The following is a 13350-nucleotide window of genomic DNA, read 5'->3' on the forward strand; positions in this document are numbered from 1 at the left end:
ATGGCCTCGGGCACATCCATCACGGCAATGAGGGAGGAAGCCACGTGCTCCATCTGCCTGGAGCTGATGACTGGGCCAGTGAGCATAGACTGTGGGCACACCTTCTGTTGCACCTGCATCATGCAATTTTTTGAGAACCAGAAACAGGAGTCATTATTACTGGGGACCTTCCAGTGTCCTGTATGTAGGGCATATTTTCAGCAGGAGAGCATCCGGCCAATAAAGCAGCTAGAAAACCTCATTGACACAATCAAGAAAGTGGAGCATGAAAGTTTGTGTGAGGAACATGGAGAAAAGCTCTGCCTGTTCTGTGAAGACGATAGTCAGTTCATCTGCTGGCGCTGTGAGCGGACAGCACAGCACCAAGGCCACACCACGGTCCTTATTGAAGAGGTAAGTCCAAGATCTGCTTCAAGGCAGATCTTCACCAAATAGCCAATAAAATTTTGCTCTCTGAATGGGATATACTTTAGGCTGAAAATCAGAATGAGGGTCATGAAGTATACCTTTCAGCGTTTAATCTTAGATAAACAATTCATGAGTCCCCGAGGCCTGTCCCTCTAATCATCAAAGGAGTAGTTACTCTCTTGTTTCCTGTTTTCCAACTGCTATGGCAAACTTTTTCATTAGATTACAAAATGATGAGCCCACACCAACATAATTTATCTTAAAGCTTTTTTTTTTAATTTTTGGGTCACACCCAACAATGCACAGGGTTTACTCCTGGCTCTGCACTCAGGAATTACCCCTGACAGTGCTCAGGGGACTATATGGGATGCTAGGAACCTAACCCAGGTCAGCCATGTGCAAGACAAATGCCCTACCCACTGTGCTATTGCTCCAGCCCCTTTATCTTAAATCTTGACTATACTTTGAAAAATGACAAAGTTCTTTTTTTGATAACTCCTGGCTCATGCACTCAGGAATCACTCCTGGTGATGCTTGGGGGACCAAATGGGATGCTGGGAATCGAACCCAGGCCAGCCTAATGCAAGACAAACACCCTATCTGCTGTGCTATCATTTCAGCCCCCCAAAATGACAAAGTTCTTGACCATTTACTAGAACCCTAAAACATAGGGGATGAAAAACATTCTCTTTAGTTCCTTTCTGAGTTAGCATGATGGACAAACCAGCATGCTGATGGCCTGGACTCCCTTGATTTGGGTTTGAGGAAAGTTAGCAAAAGGTGGAAGAATCTGGGAATTACTGAGAAGTGACACTTGGAAGACACATAAATAAAATACACGGTGAAATCATGGAGAAAAAGACAGAGCATTCCAGAAAGATGAATCCCCTGTGCAAATGCACTGACATTAGAACTTGCTGATGCATCAAGTGAAGGATTGATAATGGAATTCAGGCCTAAACTTTGATGTAATCTCAGTAGCCCAGAGAATTAATGGACATGGAGGATTTTCATCTGTGGAAAATTTGCTTATGTTGACATTAAACAGAGCATTCTTTTTGTGTTTTTTTTTATTAGTGAAACACCATGAGGTACAGTTGTAGATTTACAATTTTTTGTGCTTGGGTTTCGATTATACAATGATCAAATACCCATCCCTCCACCAGTGCCCATTTTCCGCCACCATGGATAATATCCCTCCCCCCCATTACCCCCATCCCACCCTGCCACTGTGGCAGAGCATTCCCTTCTGTTCTCTCTCTCCTTTTGGGTGTTGTGGTCTGCAAAAGAGGCATTGAGTGGCAAACAAAAACAGAGCATTCTTGAATTGTCTTAATACAAAGGAATAAATAGGTTGCTCCTATAAAAATAGAGTAGAAAGTCAGTTATCCAGGAGAGACAGCTAAATTATTTAAAAATAATTGAGTATGAAGTGGAGGAAGATGTTTTGTTTCCCAAAGTTTCATAAGTTCCCCAAATAAAAGCATAAAAGATGCCTTAGACAGAGTTTAAGGTCTGGCACAAGTGTTGGCTTTGCCTACAGGAAGCCTAAGTTTTATTACTAGTATCTCACATTCCTGAGCACCATCAAGAGTGAACTATTCATGTCGAGCCAGTAGTAGGCCCTGAGTACTGCCCTGAGTGGTCCCAAACAAAACAAATAAACAAGCAATAACTTTTTGAAAAACATGTAAGGAAGGCTGCCCTTGCTACAACTGAAGGAAGGAGTATGTCAACTACTTAATACCTCATCCTTCTCTGTTCTGTACAGAATTGAGGACTATATTTCCTCTGTCTGGGGCTCCATATTCCCTCCTCAAGAAGCTGAGGTGGTCTGTTATTTTATGGATTCTCTCAAAACTTTTCAACACTGACTAGCAACCACCAAATAGGCTGTTGCTCCCAAAACTCTAAGAAATAGTGAATAACTGTCTTGGAATATAATCCACTGCAAGTATCTTTTCATAAAAAAAGAAGATACAGCACAGTATAATGGTTTAGACATCAAGTCAGCTTGCGTAGGTTGAAAGTTATAGTTCTCTCATCTATTAACTGTGTAATTAAGAAGCAAATTTCTTTTTCATGTCTTTATCCCCCAATCTGTAAATTGGGTTATTGTCAACGCCTCTTCAGCATACACATATCCAGGATGTTGTCATAATCTTTAAGGATATTAATTCATGCAAAGCACTTGGCCTATAGCATAACAACACAATGTTTTGGTCAAAGTTGCACAGAGCCCTTTTGTGACAGTACTGGAGAATATAAGAGCATACTTAGATACTAATACTGGATCACTATATGCATTATATTGGGTTTATAGAGCATGATAACAATTCATTTCTAATGAGAAAATGAAAAATTGCTTCACCTTAAAATATTCTCCATGAAGAAAGGAGAAATTTTTTTTTGAAAAAATACTTAAAGAACTGAACTGTGAGGCTTGAGAGAGAGCAGAGTGAGGGAGATGCTTGTCTAGTACAGGTCCAATCCAGGTTCTATCACTGACACCCATGCAGTCCCCTGTGTACCACCAGAGCTGACCCTTCAGTGCAGCCAGGTGTGGCCCTCAAACCAAAATGAGCCACAACAACATTATTAGATGTAGCATTTATGCTCTTCCACCACTTCTATTTTTCTTGAAGTTGTCCTCCTAGAATTCTGCTGTGGTCTGGGTGTCACTCTGCCAATAATAGGTCCAGAGGTCTGATTCAACAGAAAGACCCACCAAATTATACTTGGTAATGTTCATGGCCCCAATATGCATCAGATGGTAATTAGGGGGCAATGTGGTTCTGTAACTCAAACTTAGGGACTCTTCACAAAAGGCATCAATATTCTAGATACCAAACACTGGCTTTCTGTTGACTCTAATAAATTTAATAGCATTAAACTACATTTCTTGACTGGTAATGCACACATTTCCAAATGTATCAAATATATGGTATTGGTCATTGGATTGAACACATTATTATATGAAATCTTCTTTTAAATGATTATCTTACTCCAGGTACAGTATTTCTCTGGAAAGAAAATAGTGGTGTAAATGTTTAGGCCACAGTCAGCAGATGAATCTCAGTTTTTAAAGACAGAAATGAAATTAATAATCTCACTAACTCTTCAGGATTGTTTAGACCAGGTTTTTTTTATTTCAGTTTGAATACTTTGAAAGTATAGGGAGTCCTATACTTAATAATAGTTTGTTTTTGGAAGACTTGACTTCTCTGTAAGATAATAATCAATCACGACCATCCTGTTATTCATCGATTGCCTCTAGCAAGTCCCAGTAACGTCTCCTTCGTCCTAGTCCTGAGATTTTTTAAAAGGTGCCATATTCAAGGCTCTTTCAGGGTTAGGAGAATGAGACCCATCATTATTACTGGTATTTGGCATATTGGGTACACCACGGGGAGTTTGCCAGAGTCTGCCGTATGGGCAGGTTACATTCAGTAGCCTGCCAGTTTGTCCAAAGTAGGAATGAGATAATAAGATGTCCGCTTCCGGGAGCTGGGTTTTATAGTCTCTGAGTCTTGGCTGTTGATGGGATTACACGGCGCCAGGGGACCAGTTGGTGGGTGTGACTCCTGCCTACTGGAATTTGAAGGATCTGGGTGGAGGATGCTCAGCTCTGATCCGAGCAGGCTTGGAGATCTCAGCTCTGGGACCCGCATGCCTTTGTTCCTCTGCCGGTACTTTCATGCGTGTGGAGAGTGGTCTCAGCATTCTGGTGGCTGGTTCTGGAGGTCTTCGGCTGCCGGAGCCTTGGTCAGGGTGGGGAGGGAAACTCAACCCGCTCCCCTCCAAGGGGCCCCAGGGAGGACAGCCAGGTGTGGGGGCAGGAGACTCTGATAATAATAATTATTGTCAAATTGATAGACTCCAGTAAAACAATTTTTCCTCCAGAAAATGTTCCAGGAAACTGTGACGAAACTGAGGGAAGTGAATGATGAATATAAGACATTGAAGCTGGACACAGAAGATCAAATAACAAAATGGAAAGTAAGAATTTGATTTTATTGTTTGAATATGTTCTACCTTAGAGCTTAGGCATATAGAAATAACATGAGAAATACATTGATGCTTTATCTTGCCTAATAGGAAGGGATTATTCCTTAAAAATTATATTACATAAAACAAAGTGATGTTTTAATATCATTAAACAAGATGAAATAATGAATCACAGATGATTTGTTTTTAGGCTTCTGGTTATCTTCATCTAACAGAATTTGCCTCCAATTCCTTTCACTGTTCAGCAGTAATTGTCTAGGATTCCTGATACCTCAGCCTGGTGCAGCCAAACAGTATTACTCCTTACCTACATTCAATCTTGACGGCGTTGCAAGTATCAAACATCTCAGTGTACTTTCCTATTTGAATCTTTAACCTACCACTTTGAGATATTTACCACAAAATAGAATTTGTCCTCAAGATTCCATTTTTGTAAACTAATCATTGTGAACACTAAGGACAGGATACTTCCAGAGGGATTTATATCCCTCAGCCTCATGGGACCCACAAAGGTAAGCAGAAATAGTGCAAGAACACATACCTGAAACTACAGACTATCAGTCTCAACTACTTATAGGGTTGCCCTCTTCTCAGGGGAGATACTCCGACCTTTGTGGAAACACTGAAGTAATCTGTTATGTTGTATTCAAATTTAACCCTTTTTTGGGGGTACTGGTTTTCATAAAAACCAGCATTAGCGGCCGCGCGACATCTTATTATGACATCTTATTATCTCATTCCTACTTTGGACAAACTGGCAGGCTACCGAATGTAGCCTGCCCACATGGCAGAGTCTGGCAAGCTCCCCATGGCGTACCCAATATGCCAAATACCAGTAACAATGATGGGTCTCATTATCCTAAAGAGCCTTGAATATAATCTCAGGGCTAGGGTGAAGGAGACGTTACTGGGGCCTGCTCGAGGCAATCGACGAATAACAGGATGGTCATGATTCGTGATTCGTGATTCGGGGGTACACATTGTCTTTTACAGGATTCTCTTCCAACTTCTTCCCTGATCTCTATGTGTGGATATTAAGATTGAACTTACAAAGGAAACATTTCCCTTATCTCAGGCACCTTGGACAGTGGGATGAAATGCTCTCTGTAACATGTGGAGAAATCCTGTTGATGTTAAAGTCAAATCTTTTGGTCTCCTATAAAATAAAGTTCTATTTTCTCCTAAAGCAAAAACCCCATGACCGACTTTTTAGTTTATAGACTCAGCTAGGTATCAGCACAAAGTTTTCTGACATTCATCTAGCAACAGAGAGTTTTCTACTCACTTCTGTGATATGCTCTTATTTCTAGAGTGTTCTAGAGCATAGGCGACAAAGGATCCAATCTGAATTTAAGAATCTCCATACATTTCTGCACGAGGAGGAGAAGTCTTATCTATGGAGACTAGAGGAAGAGAAAAAGAAAATCTCAACAGTGCTGGAGAACAGAGTAGCCACCCTAGAAAACAAGAGCCAGGAACTGCAGATGTGTATCCTGGAGCTGGAGAGGAATCGGAAGGGCTCAGCACATGAACTGCTGAAGGTGACGTGTGAACGTGCAGGAAAGAAGTGAATTTGTCTGCTTATAAGTTAGTAAGAAGGGAATGTGAGGCATAAAGTCTGATCATTAGTGACTGCTGTCTGTTGTCAACTGTGCACACTAGTGAGGGAAATTTATTTATTTATTTTGCTTTTGGGGGAGGTCACACCTGGTGATGCACAGGGGTTATTCCTGGCTCATGCACTCAGGGATTACTTCTGGCATTGCTCAGGGGACCATATAGGATGCTGGGAATCGAACCTGGGCCGGCCACGTGCAAGGCAAATGTCCTACCTGCTATGCTATCACTCCAGTCCCTAGTGTGGGGAATTTAAAGTGGTGCTTCTTGGGACCAGAGAGATAGTACAGTAGGCAGGGAATTTTACTTGCACACTTCCATCCCGTGTTTGATTTCCAGCATCCTTGAGTACTGCCAGGAGTGATTCCTCAGCTCAGAGCAAGGAGTAACCCTGAGCATAGCCAGGCGAGGTTTAAAAAATATACATGAATAAATAAATAAATAAATAAATAAAGTGATGCTCTTATACACGTCACCCACTATGTACCAAGTGACATTTATAGTTTACAGATGGTCTTTATGCAAATCTGAAAACAGAGAATACTGGGATAACTTTCACTAGAGTTTATTAAACTCTGGTCTCGCCTGCATGTAACTCTCACTGTCAGACTCTATCCTGAAGTGTATTTCACAGGACTAGTTGAGGATAAAGTTGGGCAGCAAAAATGATTGATAACCTTCCCCCTATTTAACTTTTTTGTGTATTTTCATATCTTTTTTCTAAGATATGTTAGGAGGCTTTCTTTTAGCTAGATTAAGGGTTTATACCCTTATAGAAATCACTTCCATTCATTTATTTTTAGCTTTTTGAGTTATACCTGACAATGCTCCGGGGTTAGTTTTTCCTGGCTCTGCACTCAGAATTACTCATGACAGTGGCGTGGGAACAATATGGGGTGCTGGGGATTGAACCTGGGTCGGCCAGTTCAAGGCAAACATCCTCCCCATTGTATTTTGGCTCCTGCCCATCCTTTGTACTCTTAAATCTAATTTCTGTAAGCACACTGGTAGTTCCACTGATGATTGAGAATGTAAAATGGTTTTTATACCTCTGTCCTATACCTCAGTCACCACTTCCATAAGTCAGTGTCAGGGCCTGGAATGGATTCTTCAAAGAGTATTTTTGCAATGAACAATAATATGGGATCCTCTGAGGAAGGGGGCCCTGGATTCAAACTTGTAGAGTGCACAAGGGCAAATTCCTGGTTTGTTTACCTAACTTGCCCACAACCTAATGTGATTGCTGCTCCTACAATTGCTCAGCTTCATTAAGGCAGAAAACATTCTGGGACTAAGTCAGATCGTTCGTATCCTAGAGCACTAAGAATCATTCCCCGGGAAACCATCATTATCTGAGTTGTACTTATTCTTTGGAAGCCTTGTTTATAGGGAATGATCCCATGAAATGCTATGTTTCATACCAACATCTATGTTTCTTTCTGTGTAGGATACGACAGACACCTTGAACATGTAAGTGCTCTATGAATTCAGGAGGGCCGGGAAGTGGAGTATAAGGTGTAATGGAATGTTCCACTGATGAAATCTCTGGACTCTTCTTATTCCAGGATGTCTGCCATGGCATTCAATACACCGAAGTCTTTCTATAGGAATGTTCGTACCATGTGCACTGTTTCTGAACTCTACTTTGATCCAAAGAAAATTTTAGAGCAATATCAAGGTATGTGACAACAAGAATTCCCTAAATGAATGATAGTTGGGAAAATTAGAAATAATGGTGGTGGGAAAGTGCAACGGTGGTGGAATTGGCATTGGAATATTGAATGTAATAAATCATCATGACAGTTCTATAAAATAAAAAAGAAAAGAAAAGAATTTCCCAGATGTTACAGGTGTGGGATGAGATATTAGGCAAATAAGTTTACTTGTGTTTCCTTTACAGGCTCATGGGCAGAATGTTTAGTTATTGTAATGTAATTTTCATACACTCCCTGTTAGAAACTCTAGTGTCTAAATAGAGTATTTGTTTTGTGTGCAAACTCTTTAAATGTTTGCTCTCCAGTTCATTACCATTATCTCAAAGGTAAATAATCTCTTTAGTGGTCCCATTTTAATATCAATATTACTATTAATTGAAATTTCATAAATATAAATGAAATCATCAACCTTTTTAAAGTGTATAGAATAGGGTCCAGGACATAATGATTATGTTTGCATTATATTCAACTTCCAAAGTAATGCTGAAAAGGTAGATTAGAATGAATTGCAATTCTAATTCCAATTCTATTAGGCATTAATTACAGAATACAATAAATGCCTAAACTTTCTTGAAATGCCAGCACTACCAGCTTCAGAACTCAGGCTTTCTGTCTCATGATTCTGTCATCCATTACTACACAATCACTTACTCACAAATGCAAAACTATATTACTAATCTGCTAACGCTCAACATTTCTGTTTATATTAACAGAGTATTATATACATGTGGATTAAAAACATTCCAACTGATATATTCTATTTCAAGTACATTTCTTCTAGGACCTCAAACATATCAACTTTTTCTTTTTTCTTTTTTTTTTTTTACTGTGAAAAACTGGTTTATTCTATAGGATTTTTTTAAAGTATCAAACACATTTCCCTTTACCAATACTTATTTTTAACCGTGAACCCCAATAGAACCCCACCTCCCACCCCTCCCAATTCCTGTGTGGCAGATGAGTTCTAGTTAATACTCTATCTACTTTGACTAGGTACATTGTTTCAATAGAAGATGCACAATTATTGTTTAGAGTTTATGACCCCCCCCCAATCAGATATGCTGAAACAGTGTTGTGAAATGATTTGCTTTCTACAGCCGGGTTCAAGAATAAAATGATGTCGCGCGGCCGCTATTGCGGCCGCGCGGTTTTGGATTTCTGCTGTTTTACTTATTAACCCTGGAAGTATTTCTATTAAAAGTTAGATAGTTAAGAGATTGGTTTCTGTGCTCTGGAGTCGTGGCCGTGCTGGAGAGCCGCTCATGGGGGGCAGCTGGTGACCTCGGTCGGGCGTGAAGGACGGCCCATTATGCCCCCCTTCCCATGAGGTCCCTGCCGCCCCCAGCCTTGGCTCAAACCTGCTGTCCACAAGGCTCCCGTGCGGCCACCATCTTTCTTTCCAGAGAGGAGCGGGCGAGTGGGTCAACACCCTTTCCCCTCCGGGCAGGCATGGTGGCGCGGTTTAACACATAGTCCATTTGCTTTTCTGCTCCAAGCGGGTGGCTCTCTGTGCTAAGTCCTTGTGCCTCCGGGGCCGTGGCCGTGCCAGAGAGCCGCTCGTGGGGGGCAGCTGGTGACCTCGGTTGGACGTGAAGGACGGCCCAGAACGCCCCCCTTCCCATGAGGCCCCTGCCGCCCCCCACCCCCGGCTCAAACCTGCTGTCCACAAGGCTTCCGTGCGGCTGCCATCTTTCTTTCATATCAACTTTTTCAAACAGGATTTAATGACTAAGGAATATGAAACTGCAAATATTACCATCTGATTATTTTAATCATACAGGGCTCCTATTGACTTAAATAAACAGAAGCTAAGGATAGGGAAGGGAGCTGGTTGATGTAACCACACAGGTCTTTTTTCTGGGAATAGAGTAAAGCAGGGAAGGATGGGGAGGGAAGACAAGAGAGATTCAAGCTAGGAAGTGTATCTTCACAATTGATTTTCCTGGGTGCTACTGTCTTATTATCTAATCATTATCAGTTATTAATTTGCTATTTCATTATTTATTCATTAATCAGTGTGATAATTTAAAATCAAGTACACAGTGGGTAAATAAGCTAGAACAATCACTTAGAAGATTTTATTGTTAAAATTGCACTCCATGTTAGTACCATTGACTTCATCATATTTTTGTCTCATTGACTGTTCTCACTTTTCCTTGTATACTGATCCTTAGAGTATTACTTTTATCCATCATGATGATGCATTATGAAGCAACAGAGTTTAAACTTAAAATTCATGACACTCGGCATATGGGCTGAGACTTAGGTAATATCCTTGGTATTTAATAACCAGTTATTAGCTATCTTCTCTCTTCCAATCCTAAGTATTGATTTTTCAGATAAATTGGGTGGTCTAGTTTTTTCTCCAATATTTCATAATCTATGAAGTACTTCATGACAGAGAAAGTTATTTGGAGAAGATAGAAGGAAAATGTTAACTAGGTTCTTCTGGACCCTGGCCTATTAGGGAAAATGACGATCAGGATGTTCATCTTGACAGAGTTGTAACAGTCTTTGTTGTCATAGTAGTATCAATACTATCCCTGCTCCAGTTGTGTTCAGTATATAAGACAGAATCACATAACAACTGTCTTGCCAAGCAATAGGCATACATTAGTTTACTCAATCCTCCACATTCTTCTTTATGAAAGTTATAATTTCGACTTGAATTTTCACAGAGACTGAGAAAATTACTCTAACTGCTGAAAGAAACAAATATTTTGTTTGAACACAGGTGGTTTTATTTAGAGTATGCTGTTTACCTAATGATATTTTTAGTCTATGCTGGCACAGACTAAACATATCATTTTCTGCTCTAGTTTCTAGTTTTTTAATTTACTTGTTTCCTTCTTTATTTTCAAAGCTATCATCACTCTGGATCAAGATACAGCTCACAGTGTCCTACATCTGTCTGAGGATGGGAAGAAAGTGTCTTATGGACCCCCCCAGAGGAAGCGTGAAACACCTTGGAGGTTTCAAGTCTTACCCTGTGTCCTGGGATGTCAGACCTTCACTTCAGGACGACATTACTTTGAAGTGTCCATACCAAAGGGACCTGAGTGGGATGTAGGAGTTTGTCTGGAAAATGTGCCAAGGGACAATGAAGTGACACTAGATTCCGAGAATGGATTCTGGGCCATTCGACTGTGCAAACAGAATGACTATGTCGCCCTTACCTCTCCCCTCACTCCGCTTTGTCTGAGGGAATTGGCTTGGTCTGTGGGGGTTTTCCTGGACTATGAAGCTGGACTTGTATCATTTTACAACATGTACAATGGTTCCCACATCTTCACCTTCCCAAAGGCCTCCTTCTCTGAGCCCCTCAGGCCCTATTTCCGTATTGGTAAAGGTTCTCATTTATATCTTCCTTCAGTTTAGTCAGAAAATTCAAATTCTGTCAGGACATAAATTTGGACTGTTCTCCTCACTGCTATTCTAGATGCACTTACGAAGATAATAAATTAAACTGCTTTGAATGAATGGATATAAAATTCTAAAGAATTTAACATTAATTAGGGATTTGAATGCAAGGAAAAGTTACAAGATGAGTGTAGGTTTTTTTATTTTGCACTGTGGTGGGTATGCTGCATAGAAGTAGCAACTCTTCTTTCTGCTGGCTGTTTGCTGATTATTAGTAATGGAGGCAAAAAACCATATTGAGGGAAAAAGAAATGTTACTTTTCTTTTAGAAGACTAGTACCTAGTTTTTCTTAGAAGTTTTGAGTCTTTAGTAGGTTCACGAAAGTAGGTAAACTTGTTTTCTGTCAATCTTATCCTTGGTTGATGAAGGTGGAGCTGGTTTTATACTGGAGTCCAAGCAGATACTCAACTAACTTCTACAGCATTTGAAACACTCAGAATAAATTGATAAGTTTTCTTCCACTAAAGCTTGTAAATTCAATGTAAATATCCAATAATACGTCAAAGTGGAAGGAACACCAGCACCCGGGGATTGGACCCAAGGAGGCCATGTGCAAGGCAAGTGCCCTACATGCTTTATTATCTCTCTAGCCACCCTCATTCTTCATTTTCAATCAACAATAAACTCATGGGAGACTTTCTAGAGCTCAGTTTTTTTTTAGGTGACTCTCTTCTGATTGTTCCCTCTCACTGCATCAGAGACAGATTGATTCACTAGTAGACTGGGATAAGTTCCACTCCTTGGACTGTTCTGGCTTAGAAGTTTTAGGAGGTACAACAGGAGCTGTAGTAGTGACTTTCCAGGGATAGCTGTAGTCTCTGCGGCATTAATAGATGCAGTTTACTGAGGTTAGATAATATGCTGACACCCACATATGGCTGTACCATGTGCAGCAACCCTCTCCTTTGCTGCATTTTGGCAACATGGCATCACGGCTCTTTCCCAGTGCTTTACTAAGCACCCTCTGCTGTCCTTGAGTCCAACCTGGTCATTTCAGGACACAGACAGGGATACAGGAAACTTCCCACACTGAGACTCTGTGAGCACTGATAACCAGGGCTGCTGTGGCTCTACCTGAGAATATTCACTGATGAGGCTTTAGTGGCTCTCGTGCAGTCCCGGAAGCTGCTGCTGCTGTTGCTACAGCATTGGGATCTGCAGAGTAAGACTGAGAAGCATCCTGAGACACAGAACAAACAGGAAAGCTGGATTTCTGGTCATTGGGAGCCCTGGTTATCTTATACCTTATTTTTCACCTTATTTCAGATGTGATTAAAATAAATCACAGGATAACAATGGGGAAAAATTTACATCAACCAGGGAGGCTCCTAACTCCTAGCAGACTCCGGAGCAAATGTAGAGAGATCTGAAGTGAAAGTCAGAATGCTAGCCCTTGGCGGTTTCCTGGGCTCATGGATCAGCTTCCTAAGGTTTTACTGTGCCACTTGGTTTGGGGGGTTTGGTAGTTGGTATGGTTGGTTGGTTTGGGGGCCACACCTCGAGATACTCAGAGGTTATTTCTGGCTTTGCACTAAGGACTCAGTACTGGCAGGCCATAACAGATCCCAGGGACCAAATACGGGACTATGGTTGCAAGGCAAATGCCCTATGAGCTCTATTATTGCTTCAGCCCCATCACTTGGTTTTATCGATTATGGGGAGTAAATGCATTACTCCTACAGAGTCCACGATCAATCAGAAGAAGGTGAATTGAAACATGTGACAATCAAGATTTTGAACCCCAGAGCAATTTCACCTTTCAGTTTAATCCAGTTCAAGTGAACTGCCTTGTGGACTCCTCAGTAAATAGAAGCTACTGAGGAGACTGACAACAAAAATGTGAGTTTGGGGGAGTAGAAAGTAAAAATGTAAGGTCAAGGTTTGCTCGGTGACCTAAAGCTTGCAGGTGTGTGTGTGTGTGTGTGTGTGTGTGTGTGTGTGTGTGTGAGAGAGAGAGAGAGAGAGAGAGAGACAGAGAGAGAGAGAGAGAGAGAGACAGAGAGAGACACAGAGAGAGACAGAGAGACAGAGAGAGACAGAGAGAGATAGAGACAGAGACAGAGAGAGACAGAGAGACAGACAGACAGGCAGACAGAGACAGAGATAAAAATAGACCCCCTAGAAGGCATGATTCACTCTAGCTCCTTCTTGGTAACCCTCCATCTAACACCAAGAAGGCAC

The 13350-nt window shown here is 41.1% G+C and overlaps 1 protein-coding gene across 1 annotated transcript; it reads left to right on the forward strand.

The window, feature by feature from the left end:
• On the forward strand, positions 1 to 11126 carry LOC130040124 (E3 ubiquitin-protein ligase TRIM38-like). Its single transcript, XM_056132142.1, has 6 exons — positions 1 to 408; positions 4312 to 4407; positions 5727 to 5957; positions 7481 to 7503; positions 7599 to 7711; positions 10612 to 11126. Exons 1-6 carry the CDS (start codon positions 1 to 3, stop codon positions 11124 to 11126), a joined length of 1386 nt encoding a protein of 461 aa, XP_055988117.1.
• Positions 11127 to 13350: the final 2224 nt, after the last annotated feature.

This window comes from Sorex fumeus, unplaced genomic scaffold (genome assembly GCF_029834395.1).
Source record: "Sorex fumeus unplaced genomic scaffold, SorFum_2.1 ptg000094l, whole genome shotgun sequence".
Classification (NCBI taxonomy): domain Eukaryota; kingdom Metazoa; phylum Chordata; class Mammalia; order Eulipotyphla; family Soricidae; genus Sorex; species Sorex fumeus.